Source organism: Brachyistius frenatus, unplaced genomic scaffold (assembly GCF_029030835.1).
Source record: "Brachyistius frenatus isolate BFR_SWC_R1_liver_20210118 unplaced genomic scaffold, ASM2903083v1 Contig_74, whole genome shotgun sequence".
Taxonomy (NCBI): domain Eukaryota; kingdom Metazoa; phylum Chordata; class Actinopteri; family Embiotocidae; genus Brachyistius; species Brachyistius frenatus.
Genome location: NW_027210673.1, coordinates 2,035,256 through 2,051,247, shown reverse-complemented (window position 1 = coordinate 2,051,247; position 15,992 = coordinate 2,035,256). Strand labels below are relative to the sequence as shown.

The 15,992-nt window shown below is 41.2% G+C and overlaps 2 protein-coding genes across 9 annotated transcripts in view; one reads left to right on the top strand and one right to left on the bottom strand.

Annotated features, from left to right (window-relative positions):
* Positions 1 to 4,360: 4,360 nt before the first annotated feature.
* Positions 4,361 to 7,944, top strand: LOC138626454 (fat storage-inducing transmembrane protein 1-like). Its single transcript, XM_069708103.1, has 2 exons — positions 4,361 to 4,982; positions 6,431 to 7,944. The coding sequence occupies exons 1-2, from the start codon at positions 4,804 to 4,806 to the stop codon at positions 7,107 to 7,109; spliced, it is 858 nt and encodes a 285-aa protein (XP_069564204.1). The 5' UTR covers positions 4,361 to 4,803; the 3' UTR covers positions 7,110 to 7,944.
* Positions 7,945 to 12,183: 4,239 nt separating this feature from the next.
* megf11 (multiple EGF-like-domains 11) overlaps positions 12,184 to 15,992 on the bottom strand; it is a 70,172-nt gene continuing 66,363 nt past the window's right edge. For 6 of the 8 annotated variants that reach the window (XM_069708314.1, XM_069708315.1, XM_069708318.1 and 3 more), the window contains 3 exons: positions 15,214 to 15,258; positions 14,304 to 14,510; positions 12,184 to 14,046 (listed from right to left, as the gene is read on the bottom strand). In XM_069708314.1, the coding sequence (XP_069564415.1) occupies positions 13,871 to 14,046; positions 14,304 to 14,510; positions 15,214 to 15,258 (428 nt within the window). In that variant the 3' untranslated portion in view covers positions 12,184 to 13,870. Of the gene's footprint in view, positions 14,047 to 14,303; positions 14,511 to 14,577; positions 14,875 to 15,213; positions 15,259 to 15,992 lie in introns of those variants that run through there. The other 2 variants (XM_069708320.1, XM_069708321.1) reach the window with 2 other exon arrangements.

The following is a 15,992-nucleotide window of genomic DNA, read 5'->3' as shown; positions in this document are numbered from 1 at the left end:
AAAAACTGTTCGTTTATGTGCTGAAAAACATTCTCCTCCCTCTTCATCTAGATAATGTATTTTATACATCATATTGACTTCACAAAAAGCCTTCAGTATAAACCAGTTCAATAAACAACCTTAAATATACAGCAGTGAAATGCAACATTAATGCAGCAGTAATCTTAATCCAAAATCATTATAATTGACAGGAAAACACTGAAATGGATAATTGTTTTGGTTGTTTTTTTGTGCATAACTAGTACTTTAGGTACTTTGAAGAAAATGTTGCTGATATCACTCAAATGATTTTAATAGATGAGGTTTTAAATGTAGGATTTTTATTTTTTTACAGTGTGATAGCTACTTTTATTCAAGCAAAAGACCTAAATACTCTTTCCAATGCTGGTAATGTTTTGTTTTTTAAGTACAATATTTCCAATTGAAATGTAACAACCAACGGTTCACAGAGAGTCTTTGAACTTTGAACTGTGAAAATGCCCAAGGGGCCAATGGTCCCTCCTGACATACAAATGCTCTGTTCTATAACCATTGTATTTGCAATGACCCAACAATTGTCATTTCCTCAAATGAACAGGTAACCAAATGTAAACCATTCAGGCGTGACACATCTTCAAAAAACACTTGTGCCTTTCTTTGACATCTAGAGAGTTAGATCACATAAGGAACAAGCTGTCTGGAAAACCTCAAACCTCTATGAAGCTGATAAATATTTTCACCTCAGGTTCATTTTAAACATGACTTATTATGGGTAATGAAATGTCGTCTGTTAACATTCAAGTTCAAAACATAATAAACTTGCTCTGGTCTTTCACACAACATCATTCAGAAGGTCATATTTTTATTGACAGTACTGGCGGGCCATAAATAATAAAAATTTATAAATAATATAAATAATAGCGGTGGAGTAGCTGCAGTAAATGTACATCATTTCAACATGTGACTGTAAACATCTGGCTGTCTCATGCAGTTTGTTAGCTAGCACGGACAAATAATAAACAATAATTAAAACTGCAGGCAGTGATATGCGGGCACTCGCACGCTGCACGTCGGGGATCCAGCGGGTCGGGGCTCCAGCGGGTCGGGGCTGCCGGCTCCCCGACGTGCAGCATATATAATGTACTATATACTATATACAAAAATGACTTTTTTTTTTATCACTTTTTGGAGTATAACCTTTTTCTGAACTGACGTATGCCTCAAGTGGTGATCGAGTTTACTTCTCATTGTGAGGTAACTGCTGTAACCACTGCACATACTACAGCATGTTGTCTGAAATATAAAACAAAAGTCATACTATAGCACTAATGGGATTATTATTTTGTATTAGGGTTTTTGTATTGTTGTTGACCTTGAGTTTGGTATCAGTATGACTGCATGTATTGCGCGAACCTGAAACCTGTACCCTTAGAGGGACTCCAAAATATGAAAAGTCTTTTGGACTTTTTGTTGTTGTCAACCTTTGGTTTGGTATTAGTATGAATCCATGAACAAACTCGAATGGCTTACCCTTATAGGGACTCAGCCCACATGAATCATTTGGCTTACCCTTAGAGGGATTTGCTCTCCATGCACTGTGTGGCTTATTGAGGGGACTCGCCCTTCATAAACCATGAGTGCTCCTGTGGCGGGGCTCGAAACCGTGTCTTCATGAGATAATTTCCAGCTCGGCGTTGGTGTCGTAGACCGCTGGACTATCTTCGGCGCCGGAGGATGAATCGTGGCAGGAGAAAGTGTTTCACGGAGTTCACTCAGAGCTTCCAGTGACTCAACCGACAGTCTGCTTAACTCAACAGGTAAAATATTCTACTTCACCAAGGTTGCTATTAATGGTTCAGATTCCACCTTGGCCTGTTGATGGCGATTCAACTTTTAGTGAAGTTGAAACGTTTGGGGACATTGACATTTTTTTGCATACACTACACATTACAGGAAGATATTTAATATCACTGCAGACCCCATTGAAAACACGTATATCTACTATCCAAAGAATGTCTGCGGCAATTTTGGTCACATTTGAATGAATATTTATGGACGGTGGAGTTATAGGTTGCAGTGAGACAAAGATTTGTCACAATGCTGTCCAGGTCATACTATAGCATGTTGTCCAAAAAGTGAACCAAAATACATTTTTGTATCTAGTATATACTATATACTATAGCCAGGGCGATGCGGCTAAGTTTGATGTTTAAGGTCAAAGGATGTTCCAAACCTCACGAAACTTTGCACATGCATCAGACACCAACTTTCATGAGTTTTTGAAGATGTTAAAGTCGCAAAAAAAAAGCTCTTTTTTTTTTTTTTTTTTTTAAAGAAGAATAAGGAACAAGATTGAGAAAAAAATTCAAACTGCAAGCGGAAATATGCTGACCTTGGTGTGCTGTATGTCAGGGAGCCAGCGGCCCCGACCCGCTGGATCACCGACGTGCAGCTGTGAGGGGCCGCATATCACTGCTTGCGGTTTGAATTTTTAAGTAGAATTTAACATGTAGATAAAGTAAATAAGTAATCCTACTTCTACCATCACATCATGCCATGCTGATGAATATAGTTCAGATCAGGCAGTAAAACAACATTTAAGGTTCATAACAATCCCAAACTCAGAAAAAGTACTCACCAGACTAAAGATGTGGAAAACTGGGCTGCTTGTTTCAGGAAGTTGTTGTGTACTTGAAAAAGTTTCTTGCGAGTCCTTTTGGTTGAGAATAAGTTGAGCTAAACACTGAAATCACTACCAGATGAATATTTGAAACAAGCGAACATAACTTTCAGTCTGTACATCACTGGAACTAACTGTTGGAAATAAAAAAAATAAAAAAATAAACAGGTTATGATTTAAAAATCTTCACATATTGGATGTAAAAGATGAGGGCATTCGTTGCCAAGGCAACAGCTAATGGGAATCTATATCTCTTTAAACCTTGTTCATTTAAGAATTGTTATTCCATGAATCCTGACATTCAGTGTGTTGCAATTAAATGTTGAATACATTCATTGATGACAAAACTGATGGAAAACAGCTTTAACCAGCGTGTGATGGTGAAGAACTGAACAGGGAAAAGGTCGTCATTCCAGCTTTACTTCTCAAAACAGATCTATTAAAATGCTTTGATGAGAACTTTAAAGTATTAGTGGATTTAAAGATTATAAATTGTAATGTGACTTTTTTGTCGTTGCTCTGAGCCTAAATTCAAGTGGAGTGAATCTCCTTCGCTATAAATTGATCTTTAATAGTTTTCTGCACATTTTTTTTTTTTTTTTATAAAATCTTTATTTACAACATATTTACAGCAGTGAACAATAAGTCACAAACGAAGCAAATGAAAACAAAAACATAACAAAATGTTGATATTCATTCATTCATTCATCCACTGGTGGAGTTTCCAGGACGAGTCTTTAATTAGCAGCAGTGGTCAGTGAACTCTTTCTGTCTCCGTCATATCACCGGAGCGGAGCGGCCACGGAGCAGACAGTCCACCACAATCAAGCTCTACAAACACACGTCTTCATTATGTTACTGGATCTGCATTCGTAGGGCCGGTTTTACTTTTTGTTTTTAACCCATTAGACAAAATGACAAGTTATCAGGTGAACAGTGAATGGATTTTGTTTAAACTGTTTCCTGTTTGTTAGCCTGCTTGCTGATCGTTTCACACTTCACTTGGCGAAGAGACATTAGTGGTGTGTTTTAATCTGACTCAGCATGAAAGCAAATAAATGGTTTATCCAAATTTTTTTTTTAACTTTTAGGGATTCATTTGCTATTTATTCCTGGACAAATTGAAAGTCTACAAGGCTTGACAGTTGACGACTGCTTGTTTCTATTCATACGTCACCTACAAAGACAGCCAGGACCTTTGAAAGAGAGAAATAAAGTTTAGTACTGACTGAGTCAGATCTTATTGGTCCAATATATCTGGAAACTTTTAATATCTTAATAGCATCAAATTCGTTTGTTGACATGATGTATGTTGCAGATGAACTGTACGACTGAACTTGTTGCAGGAGGATCTTAAGGTGACGACATGGTTGGTGGACAGAACTGTGTTGGTCTGTTCAGGTGGATGAAGAAATAAATGAAACACAAGATATCAGAGCAGGAGAGAAAGGTCACTAAATGTATGTGTGTGTGTGTGTGTGTGTGTTGCCTCTGATTGACAGAGACAGACGCTGCGACAGCTGAGTCCCAGCCCAGATACAGTACAAAGGTTACTACTATTAATACACATGAACACTCACACAAACACACATAATGTGACACATTACATGTAATCGATGACACTTTTAATTGGCGGCTCCTGTGGGCGGGAGCTCGGTGAACTCTCAGCCCCTAAACTCTGCGTCGCGTTGAGGTTTATTGAGTCAGAAACTCTGCCACGTCCACATGAACGCCGAGGAACCGGTCCGACATTCAGTAACCGCAGTCGCAGCAATGTGACACCTTCAGGGCCCGCAGACACGTGACAGGGCGACAACACGCTTGTTTTATGTGTGAGTGTTGGAGAGGAGAGCAGCTGCAGTTACAACGGAGACACTTCAAGGAGTCTTCTGAAGCTGCGACTGTTGGACGTCTCGGTCCCTCCACAGCCAGAACCACCGGGGGGAGAAGCTGCTGGACCCGCTCAGAGTTCAGGTGTGTTCGGTGCTTCTACAGAGGGTTACCGCCGTCTCACGTCAACCACTGGATGCTTTTGGGTCTGAAGTGGATCATCTGCACAAAACACACGGCCGCATTCAGAACCAGCAGCAGGTGACTTTCAGACATCAGTTCAGATCCAGTCAGAGTTCTGGTCCCAGGCCCAGATGTTCCTCAACACGGTTCTGGTGGTCCTGACCGACCTGGCGGCCCGGTTCCTGGGGAACTCCGTGTTCCGTCACCACTTCCACCTGCTGCTGTCGGCGGCGCTGATGTTCGGCCCAGGGCTGAACCTCTGGGTCTCCCAGCACAGTGTCTTCGCCAAGAGAAGCCACTTCCTCTACAGGTGAGACCACTTCCAGTTTACGCTTGTCTACCTGTGATTCTGTTGGGTCGTTCAGTGACACAGTAGATCCAGTTTTCTTTTATTCAAAGAAGAACTAACAAAAATGTGATAAAATAAATTATTGGAACACAGACAAGCATTTTGATTATTAGATTTGTTAAAAGCTGAATTAAAGTTCATTATGAATCTGTGTTAAATGGTCATTGTCATCTATTTCCTATAATGCCTCTTTCATCACATAATGTATTTTCTACAGTTATCAGCCTCTCCTGCAAACAGCTCCACATCAACCATGTTCAAACTCCCCTCGACCACCTGCTGCTCCGTGCTCAGTACTCATGCCTGGTACAATATGTTAGCAGTTCATCATCTAAACTATGAATGAATCCTCCTCTACTGGTGCTGCACAGCTCATCATCAGACAAAATGACTTGTTGGAGGTTTTGTTCATAAACTTAAAGTAGAACTTAACTTTATCAACGCATTATTATCCAATTAGGTTGATATGATGAATAAACAAACAAACAGATGTCTGTTTGCATGTTCAGCAGACACTGAACAACATGAACAGTAATCTGTTATATTTCTGTCGTCATGGTGACTCAGTGAGCTGTAGCTGTAGTTAGATCCTGAACAGGATGAATGGATGGATTTCTGTTCACCTGATGAATGTTGGTCAAATATTCCTTTTAGCTTCGTTTTCGTCTCCACATACTCCTGAGAGAAACATCCGCCATCTTTAGCAGTGAGTTAACACTTCACGGATCAAATAACAGCATGAAAATATCAATACACAAACATTCTTTGGCCATAAAACCAAAACAATGAGCTGAAAGACTCTAAAACATGCATGTTGTTTTGAGCTCAACAGCTCAAACTCAAGTGACCTGATTAAATTACCAACGAGGCTGCTTCAGGTATTGAAAGAAATTCTTCTCAACATGAACTATTTCCAGTCATTCTCGGTGTTTCTTGCTGTCCGGCACCGTTGAGCGCTTCTTCTCAGACAGCCGACCCACATCAGCTCAGAGGGAGGCGGCAGCTGAAATCCGTGGGTTTGACGATGGACATCAATGAGTCTGAACTCTACTTTTACTTCATTTAATGACATTTTTTCATAAAGATACAAGCTTCCAAAAAGGCAAACGGTCCTCTTCAACATCCTGGAAAGCTTTTGGAAAAATAAGAGTGATTCTGATTTTCATTTGGTCTTCCTGAACTTTGCGTCGAGTTCTGGATTACACTGCAGATAGATGAGGCTCAGTTTCAACACACAGGAAGTCTTTAGTACATCAAAGGAGGAGGAGGTCTGCAAACATTTGGAAAGTGTCACTGAGTGTGTTGAAGTCTGCAGCTTCTCAGCAGGTTGACACATTTCTCTCCACTGAAGGCCAAGTCCTCCTCCTCTTCGTAAAACTCTGCTCTCATGTCGCCTCTCCTTCTTCCAGGATGTTCCTGCGCTCCGGTTGGGGCTGGACCTGCATCTTCGTGGGCTCCTTCGTCTTCCTCCTCTCCTTCTCCATCCGTCGTTCCCTCTCTCTCTCCCTCCGCCACCTCTCCAGGCTCGGGGTGGCCGGTGGACTGTGGTTGGGTTTCTGCAGACTGCTGGACCTCCTGGAGAATGCTACAGGAAGCTGCTACGAGCCTTTACGCGACGGCCTGGACGTCTCCAGCGACCAGCCTCTGCTGGTGCTGCGAGAGGGGGAGAGCAAGTGGGAGTGCCTCCGAGCTGGGATGCTGTGGAGGGGGTACGAAGTCTCAGAAGACGTCTTCCTCCTCTGTCTCTGCTGCCTGCTGCTGGCAGAGGAAATGGCCGTGTTCGGGCCTTATCTGAAACTCGGGGGCATCTCAGATGCCCCCCTGAGGATCCTCTTCCTGTTCTGTGTCCTTTTGCTCGGGCTCTGGGTCTTTCTGCTCCTCTGTCTCTTAGCTTACTTTCCTCAGTTCCCCACCCAGCTGCTGGGGGGTGCGCTGGGCTGTCTGAGTTGGAGGGGGCTGTATCAGGGCTGGTACCGTCTGGGGCCAAGCTGGTACTGCCCCGGGAGGCCCGGTCTGGGACTACTGAACACCAAGACCAACAGCTCCGACACAGAGGACGCACAGCTGAGTCATGATCACTGCAGTTAACTGGAGAAAACACAGACATCCAACTTTGGAGCACTGAAACTACAATTAATTCAATCCCGGACAGACTAGAGGACGAATTTGATGCCAAATAGCTCACAAAGAGTCTCGCAAGTCACAAACAGCATCTCCCTTAGACTCTTGATCAGGACAAAGTTCCCTAAAAATCTCTTCATCTGGGAAACAGGTGAGCAAGCAGCAGAGGACTAATCCCTCTTCTTAGATTCACAAAGAAACATGGCAGCTCTACAGGTGTTTGCCAGGATCTTTTCTCTGGAACTTCTTCATCGCTGTCATCATCAGCTTGTACAATTGCAATATGCTCCACAGGTGTGGTAGTCTTTAGGTGATTGTTTTTCAGTAAAGTAAGAAACTGACTTCATTGCAATATTATTTATTTACGTAAGGCAGCAATTGGATATGACTATGCCTCTATAAATCAAGTTTTGCTTTGCTTTTATATTTCCACTTGTCTATATGCACTGCCTCTAAGTGTATGTCATATCTCCATCAATTTTACATTTTCTTTTAAGTTACTTAATTACCTAAATATATCAAAAAATATTAGAAATCATTTCTCAGCTACTATAATCCAATTATAATCAGAAGCTAGGTCAATGACAAAGTTAGATTCATATTTATAGCATCATAGTAACTGTTTATTCCTGATCATGTATTTTAAGATTTGTCCAAACTGGAATTTGAACCTGTGTGCAGTGAAAATGTAGGTGACAGCTAAGCCTGGTTCAGCACCTTGGATAGTGTTTCAGAGCTTTGGACAGCAGAGAAATGCTGCAATTTTATTGGCTGTCACTGTATTACAGCTATACGCAACTGGCCGATCTTAGTCGGGAGACAATAATATCTGTAAAGCACCTTCAAAGAGAGAAACTTCGGTACTCCCACATGACTGCTTTTATTTCTTCAACCTCCCTCTCACGGACGCCCGGCTGCCTCTTGGTGGCCAGAGGGGGAACTGCAGGGTCTGGAGGCATCGACTTCCTTTGTTTCTGCTCAGTGCCTGTCCCTGAGACACAAAAGAGGATTAATGAACATCATTTGGAAAGAGGAGTTTCACAATGTGGGCACCGTGAAGCCCTCTGAGACTGTAACTGTAATCAAAGGCTACAGTCCATGCCAGTGAGACCGATCAAATGACCAAATTAAGTCGTAACTCATTATAGATACAATTTGGCTTTGGCTATACAGCGGTGTCACAGCTCAAAGCCTTCAAAAAGAGTCAACAGTGGATATTTATATGATTCTTATACTAAGATAGATATATATTATAATGGGAATAATCCTTCAGTGGATTGATGCTATAAAATATAGCCTAATTTATTTAAATTTATATATATACCAATTTAACATTTTTACATACAGTTCTGACCAATGAAGTAAAAATGATGACTACACACCTGTGAATTTATGATTAGTTAACTTCACCTCAGTCTTCACCAGAGTTGTATTTTTTGGGATATAAATTGCCACAAAATACCAATGAAAGCATTTCAGATCTAGTTTCCTGTTGTGTCAGTAAAAGTTAGGATGTTTGCTATCTTGAGTACTTTTTTTTTTAAATTCTGTCTCAGAGAAAATAGTACTTTCTGATATCATCTTTGAACTTATGTAAAAAAAAAAAAAAAAAATTAAAAAAAATTGTTCCCATAAAGCTCCCCTCCACATCCTGACCCCTCGAGTTAGAACGATTCAGACAAATCTTTTGTTCATATCATTTCTGCTCCATCTATACATTGTTAAAGGGCTTATTTAGTTATTGTGTGTATTGTGTCCATTTTGATCTGATTTTGAGAGCTGTTATAGACACAGAGGGAGTGAAAATAATCAGCCGGACCGGGATGAATACTGATTGTGCATTAAAAATGGCTCAGTAAAGATCCAGCTCTGGTCTGATGGATCCTCACGGTTCCTGTAGCAGGACGTGATCACAATAAAGATCTACAGCTGAGCTCTGCCATGGGTTTAGACACAGCAGAGTGTAGTCTAATGGTGCTGCGTATTTAAATTAATGCACTATTATACAAGGAGTGACGCTGCTGGCAGAAATTCACTGTGAAATTACAAACAGATGTAGTCATGTGTCAGTCATCTCAAATGTTTTATGGTGACCTCGCTTTACCTCGGCCCACATAAATCCACCAGCGTGGCCCGCTCCAGCCGATGTCAGACCAGAGTGAAAGTGACAGGTTACCCAGCAGCGGTGTGGTCAGCATCCTGGTGCAGTCTGTCAGAGGATGCGGACATATACCCTCTACCTCTATGACAACAGCTGTGAAAAACAGCTTTGTCCGACAGGCTAACTGCAGCAGAGAAAGTTATGCCTGAGGCCTGCATTAATCAGAGAGAGTCCTCGCAGTTCCTCTTTGGCTCTGCAATATTCAACAAATTATAATAATCAACCTGAAGACAGTCCTACTTTGATGTGTACATTGTCCAAGAGCTGTCATCCCATGTTCTGCATACGTATGAGCCCGGTGAAGGAACTTTCTTTTACATGAAGTCTGCTCAGTCTTGTTTTCAAAATGCTGAATCAGAAGTTCTTACTCTGGGTTCACAGTTTTCAAGTCTATATTAATACAACTCTCACATGACCATATGTACGGTGAAGGAGTTAGTGGTTACTGTGATCATCCCTGCTTTCTGTGTATCAATAGCTTGAAACATTGTGACTCTACCACTAAAATGAAATATGCTGTAAAACTGATTGTGCGGTATTGACCCAACCAACTCGTCTTGCCTTTGCAGTATTTCTACTTTTTTTCTTTTATCGTAAAGACTTTTCAACTCTTGTATATGTGTAAGTGTATGTAGACGATGAATTAATTCTGTTTAACCTGAAGTATTCAACACATCTCACGGAAACAGGAATAGGGACACAGGAAATAGAGAGTGTTTTCTACTGTGAAGATTCGTTTTTTACTTGATGTAAAATGTAAATGTGTTTTGTGAGACAGCTGACGCTGCTAAATTAAAAATGATGGAGTGCAGATGTGGACAGAAGTGGATGTGTCAGTGAGAATATAGAGCAAAGCAGGGACAAACACAATGATGTATTTGATGACGCACTTTGCATTGAAAGGTAATTCAGATCAGTAGAATGACTTAACAAGGCTCAGAAAATCAAAAACAAAACTTTTCTGTCATCCTTTTTCTGTCACAGTGACTCAGCTGAAAGGCAGCACCAGCTCCCCAGCAGCAGTAATTTGACCTGCATCTGAGCAAGAGCAATATTCTGCACCTTTAGGAGGATGCAATGCATTCAGTTTTCACACGGTTTGAGGATTTCACTGTTCACAATCTGCCCAGTTTTCAATCTGTCATCCAAGTTAAATCTCTGTTTCGTTGCTGTCTGAGCTGAGAAATTACATCAATTATTTCCGTTGAGAGGATAGTGAACAAGCTACAAAATCCACATCTCTCTCACCTCGCTGCAGTGGGACCTCATATTTTCATGCTTCTCTTTCGTTCTGGCTCCCTCCGAAGCACCCGGATGTATTTAGTCCATTAGCTCCTTGATTTACTGGCCGCATTTCCTTTCGGTGGGGAATTACTCAGGGCTTGTCGGGTAGCATGTCCATCACCTGTAGAGCTCAGGAAATCTCCTCCTTTCTGCTGAAGAACAATCAGAACTCTTCTACGGTATCACTCATCCCTACTTTCAGTAAAGAAAACTATCCACAGCTCCACAATGCCTGTTAATAAGACACACAATATCTGAGAATTTATCTGAGAAAGCACCTTGTTTTTGCTGTATGTTTTCATGATTGTATGCCGTTTATTTCGTGGCTGAAGTCACTAGATTCCTGACCCAGCAGATCAGCTGGTGCCTGCGAAAGACTGCATTCCTGTCACACACTGCTTGTAAATGTTGTAGTGCTGTGTGTGTGTGTGTGTGTGTGTGTGTGTGTGTGTGTGTGTGTGTGTGTGTGTGTGTGTGTGTGTGTGTGTGTGTGTGTGTGTGTGTGTGTGTGTGTGTGTGTGTGTGTGTGTGTGTGTGTGTGTGTGTGTGACACAAGAATATATGTCATATGACACCGTACATAAATGCAACAGACTAGACAGATAGGGTGCATATTAAATGGATAATACAATCTGTGTTTAATCGTTCTATATGTACATGGCACACAATGTATTTAATGAATTAACAATGTATATGTTAAAACATCAAACTGTGTTGTCTAATGCACACTTGTGTAGAGCAGCACATAGGAAAATTGAAGAGCGACTGAATGCACCCTGAAAGTCTTGTCTTCTTGACTTCCAGCACTTTATCATCTCAACCTGCTGCAGTGATGTGCAGGTGATGGACTCCAGGACGTTGTGACATCACTACTGGGTGATTACAGGTGTTGCACTAATGACAACAATGGTAAAACGTTGCTTTTCAGTATCACACTGTCAGCACTACAGTTATTAGAAATGACGCAAGGGAGGCACTGCGTATATATATATATATATATATATAAGATAATTTTTTTTTTTTTTTAAATTGGTAGATTAAAGAATCTATGTCTCTAATGTTGTGGCTAAATTGAATGAATTGAATTGTACTGTGTCCGTTGTATATCATCAATTACTCTGCATGTCACATTTAACATCAGAGCACTTTGACAAAACGTCTCCATTTATGAATTTAGAAGATTTTTACAAAGAATAATGTGTGGCCATTATTTTCCTCACCCAAAAACTCTCTTGGGTCAGAAGGTCAAAATTGTAACATTTCCTATGTTAGACTGAAATCCTTCATCAAAGGTTCAGTGTGTAGGATGTAGGAGATCTATTGGCAGAAATGTAAGCTAATATTCATAAGTATGTTTTCATTAGTGCATAAACACCTGAAACCAAGATTCTTCACTTTTTTTTTTTGAATGAGAATGAGACCCTCATATCTACATGGGGAATGGGTCCACTTCCACAGTTTGTAAGAGGAGGGTGGGGTGTTCAGTTGGTTGAAATCTGAAACCTCACTATCAGCTGACAGTAAAGGGTTACACACACTGCTCTTTTAAGTAAATGTATCTTCTATCTTCCAGGGTATTAACCTGACTGAAACATGTTTCTGATGGCAGAATAGGTGTTTAATTCAAAACTTATATACCAAAAAACAACAACCAGCTTTGATATGACAGCAACTAGAAAAACCTTCCTCAGAGGACAAACAGTCACGTATAGTATGATCAACTGTCACCACACTGGTCAAAGATGGCATGATGTCCAACACTAATGAAACGCTGTCTGTGAATCGATTGTCAACATGTTATTGCTTCTACAGAGGGTGAAATGGAATTCACATAGTGAATGAGTAAATTCAGTTCAATTAATAAATTAACCATGTACAAACATAACATATTTTAGAGATGGACTTTTTACATATGGTTCCTTTGGAAATACTGCAAAGGGTATTGGTGGGTCTTAAATTGATCAGATGAAATCTTATCTTTAATTTACAATTTGACAGAGCGAGAGAGCGAGACAAGATTTAAAGTGACTTCAAAAACAGTTCACAAAATGACACTCACAAGAAGATAAATTGTGTATTATCTACATCAGTGGGTATCCATTATCTGATCATGCTTCTTTTTTTTTTTTTTACTCTAGAGTCACACTAATTTAAAAAAAAAAATAACAAAACACCATCACTAATATAAATTAATAAATAAAGCAATTGGCTTTATAAATACAAAACATAAAAGGTCAAAGCAATCCCTTGTTTAACACCCAATATTTAAAAAATGTAAATGAAGATATTTGCAAGAAAAAAAAACACAAGCTCAGATCACTTCATTAGTGTGGAAAAAAAAAATCCAGACTTTAGACCTACTGTATGTGTGTAACTCTCAGTAATGCAACAAATGCATGAACACTGGTGACCTGAATACATGTCCAAATACACTGGGCCTCATTAACACTAAAACTTAAAGAAGCTCTTTACTTACAGACAGGGATCAAATGAGTATTACCTGTGATCATTACCAAATAACAGTGAATAAAGAACCATTACAATATCTTACTTTTTATCCATGCTTTCTCTGACTTGGTTCACTCTCAACCAAGTTTCTGTGTTTGACATTTAGAATAGAGTATTCTTTACTTTTGCCAGAACATTTCTTCACTACAGGAAGATGATCATAAGCTCTTCATGTTGGCTGTACTAAGATCTGCAGCTGCTGCACACAGTAAAAATGAATAAACTCTGATGTCTGCACGCAGTAAATCTTTGCCTGCTTCAACACGGTCGAGGCTGCTATACCTTCCTTCCTGTGGAGAAAAATCCCTTCTGTTTAGGGTATATTAAAAACACTTGGCTGCTCTTGAATAGTAAACCTATATCATGGGCTAAAAATGAGCGCGAGGATAGCTCTCTCCCTGTAAATAAACCGTCCGCCCAATCCATGTGTACTGCTCTCAGCGCTGTTCGGAACGATTATGTTCCACTTCAGGAGGTCCATAAAGAGGCAGGGCAGCAGTTTGAGTGATCAGTTATATAAGAAAATAAAATGGGTGAATGGTCGCTGGTGTGTGGGACACTCTTTCCTCCCCTCCCTCCTTCGGGGCCGCAGAAAGAGTGCGAGTGAGGGAGCCAAGAGAGCAGTGTCCAGAGGAGCTGTGGCTGTCCCTCCATCTCAACATCTCAGTATCTAATCGAACGCACACGGAGACAAAGGGAGGGCCGTTGGTTGAAAGTTGTCTGAACGTTTCCCAGATGTCGACACGCTGTCAGGGCCGAGCGGAGGGTGTGCCCTCTAGAGCAGGGAGCTGGGGCTTTCTGGGGGTGGCGGGGGTGTGTGCGTAGGGCTGTGACGCATGGGCAGTATGTCATAGTGGCTGGGGATGTGGCTGCTGCGGGGGAGGTCATAGGGGCTCTGAGAGAAGCCGGTGGCCATTCCATTGGGTCCCTGCAGGACGCTCACCGATGGCTCTGTGATAGTTTGGGGAAGACGGAAGGGGAAAAAAAAGTAGGAGAGGAATGTAAGAAACACAGAGGAGACAGAGTGGCAGGCACAGGCTGAAGGAAAAAAGAGAAAGGAGAGGTGCATGCAATAGAGAGGCAGCTCTCATTTCCTCTTATCAAGGCTTACAACATCTGTAAAGGCTCACAGCATGGGACATGACCAGAGAGGCCATAAGCTGCAGGACCCTGCTGAGCTCCACACACCAGAGCAACAACGCACTCACCAACATCATAGACATTCCTGCTCGCACTGCCCAGGAGGGTGGCCGTGCCTCCAAAGGGCACTTCACGGTGGGAGGGGGATTTCATCTCCACATAGCTGCTCTCTGTGTGCTTGCAAGCCAGCCCTGGTGGGTCTCTAATGGTGGCATATGGATTCTCACTATTCAGGGAACAGGAGCTGTTGCTGCACATGGAGCCTTTGATGTAATCTGCAGTAGCCGCAAGACAAGGACATATTCAGTATCAACAAAGATGAAGCGATTTTCACTGACTCATAACAGTGGTATTAATACTAGACTCTGATATTAAACCGCAAAAATTGTAACAGATATCAGAGTTTCTGCAGGAGAATGGCATTGAAACTTGTTGCCATTCTGAAGAAGTTGAACTTCTTTTGTCTCCGACAGGTGAATAATGGTGGTATAGAGTAATCAGAGTACAAAGGGGAGAGAGGGGAAGGCTCATCTCATCCATAACAGTCTCATCAGTCTGATAAGAGGCCTCATTAGAGACCACAGCGAAGCTCCTTCAGACCACTCTTCACACCCCTGGGTCCCTCACATTCACCACCGACTGCACAGTGTGGGAGACAAAATGACGTATTAGGCATTGAGCCATAGAGAGCAATTACTGTTGGAATAAAACCTCAGTCCACCATGATCTTGTCCAAAGTGCAGCGAGTTTTCAGATAAATCACAGAGAATATTCAGATGTGGGATTTTGGGTCAGGGAAATTGCGTTCTCGGAGGGGAATAGAGCCCCAAATGGGAAAATTGATACACGGGCTGTTAAGCATAAAAGGATTTGATAATTTTGGTGCTGGTGAAGCTGAGCAGGATTCCACATGCAGAATAACATCTGCGCACGCACACATGCAGCACACACAAACTGTCTGCACAATTAGTAATTTACCTTTTCTGGAGCCTCTTTGTGTCTGTGCCTCACCCTGTTGAACATCTGAAACAAAAGTCAAAACATGAAAGTCAAACATCACGGATAAATGTCTCCAGTGTGTGAAGGTTGACAGGTCTTATTGAGGTACAATGGAAAATGTTATTATATAGGGTTGGATTAATAAAAGGAAAACGATGGTGAGGGGTTACTGAATATTTCACCTGCTTGTCATCACATATCCCCGAGGCTTAAAAGCTTAATGGGGAAAAAATGGGATAGTTGTTGAGAAGATTTGCCAGAAGACAAACCTAGTGTAAAGGCTGCATTAGATAATTACTCAGTAATTAGAGTAAAAAAAAAATGTTTTCACTTCACACTAGGATTAATCTGCTGTGTGGAAATGCGCAGATCAAGATATCTGACTCTTAAGTCAAGCGTAACAAAGAATGAATCATAGATATTTAGGTATTTGCACGGTGTTCAGCAGTAATGAGTCTGTAATCAGAACACAAGCATCATTTTCATGCCAGCAGTAAAGTATTTGCAGTCCCTTTCAAGTTTGCACCACCACAAACCAACATAATGATATATTTAACAACATATAACCGTGGTAGCACTTTAATTAAATCCTCCCATTTATAAAGCACTACAATGTAGCTGTAAGCAGATATGACACAAAGCATTCATTGAGTGTTTATTGATGTACAGCAGCTATCACAATTATAGCGCACACACACACACACACACACACACACACACACACACACACACACACACACACACACACACACACACAC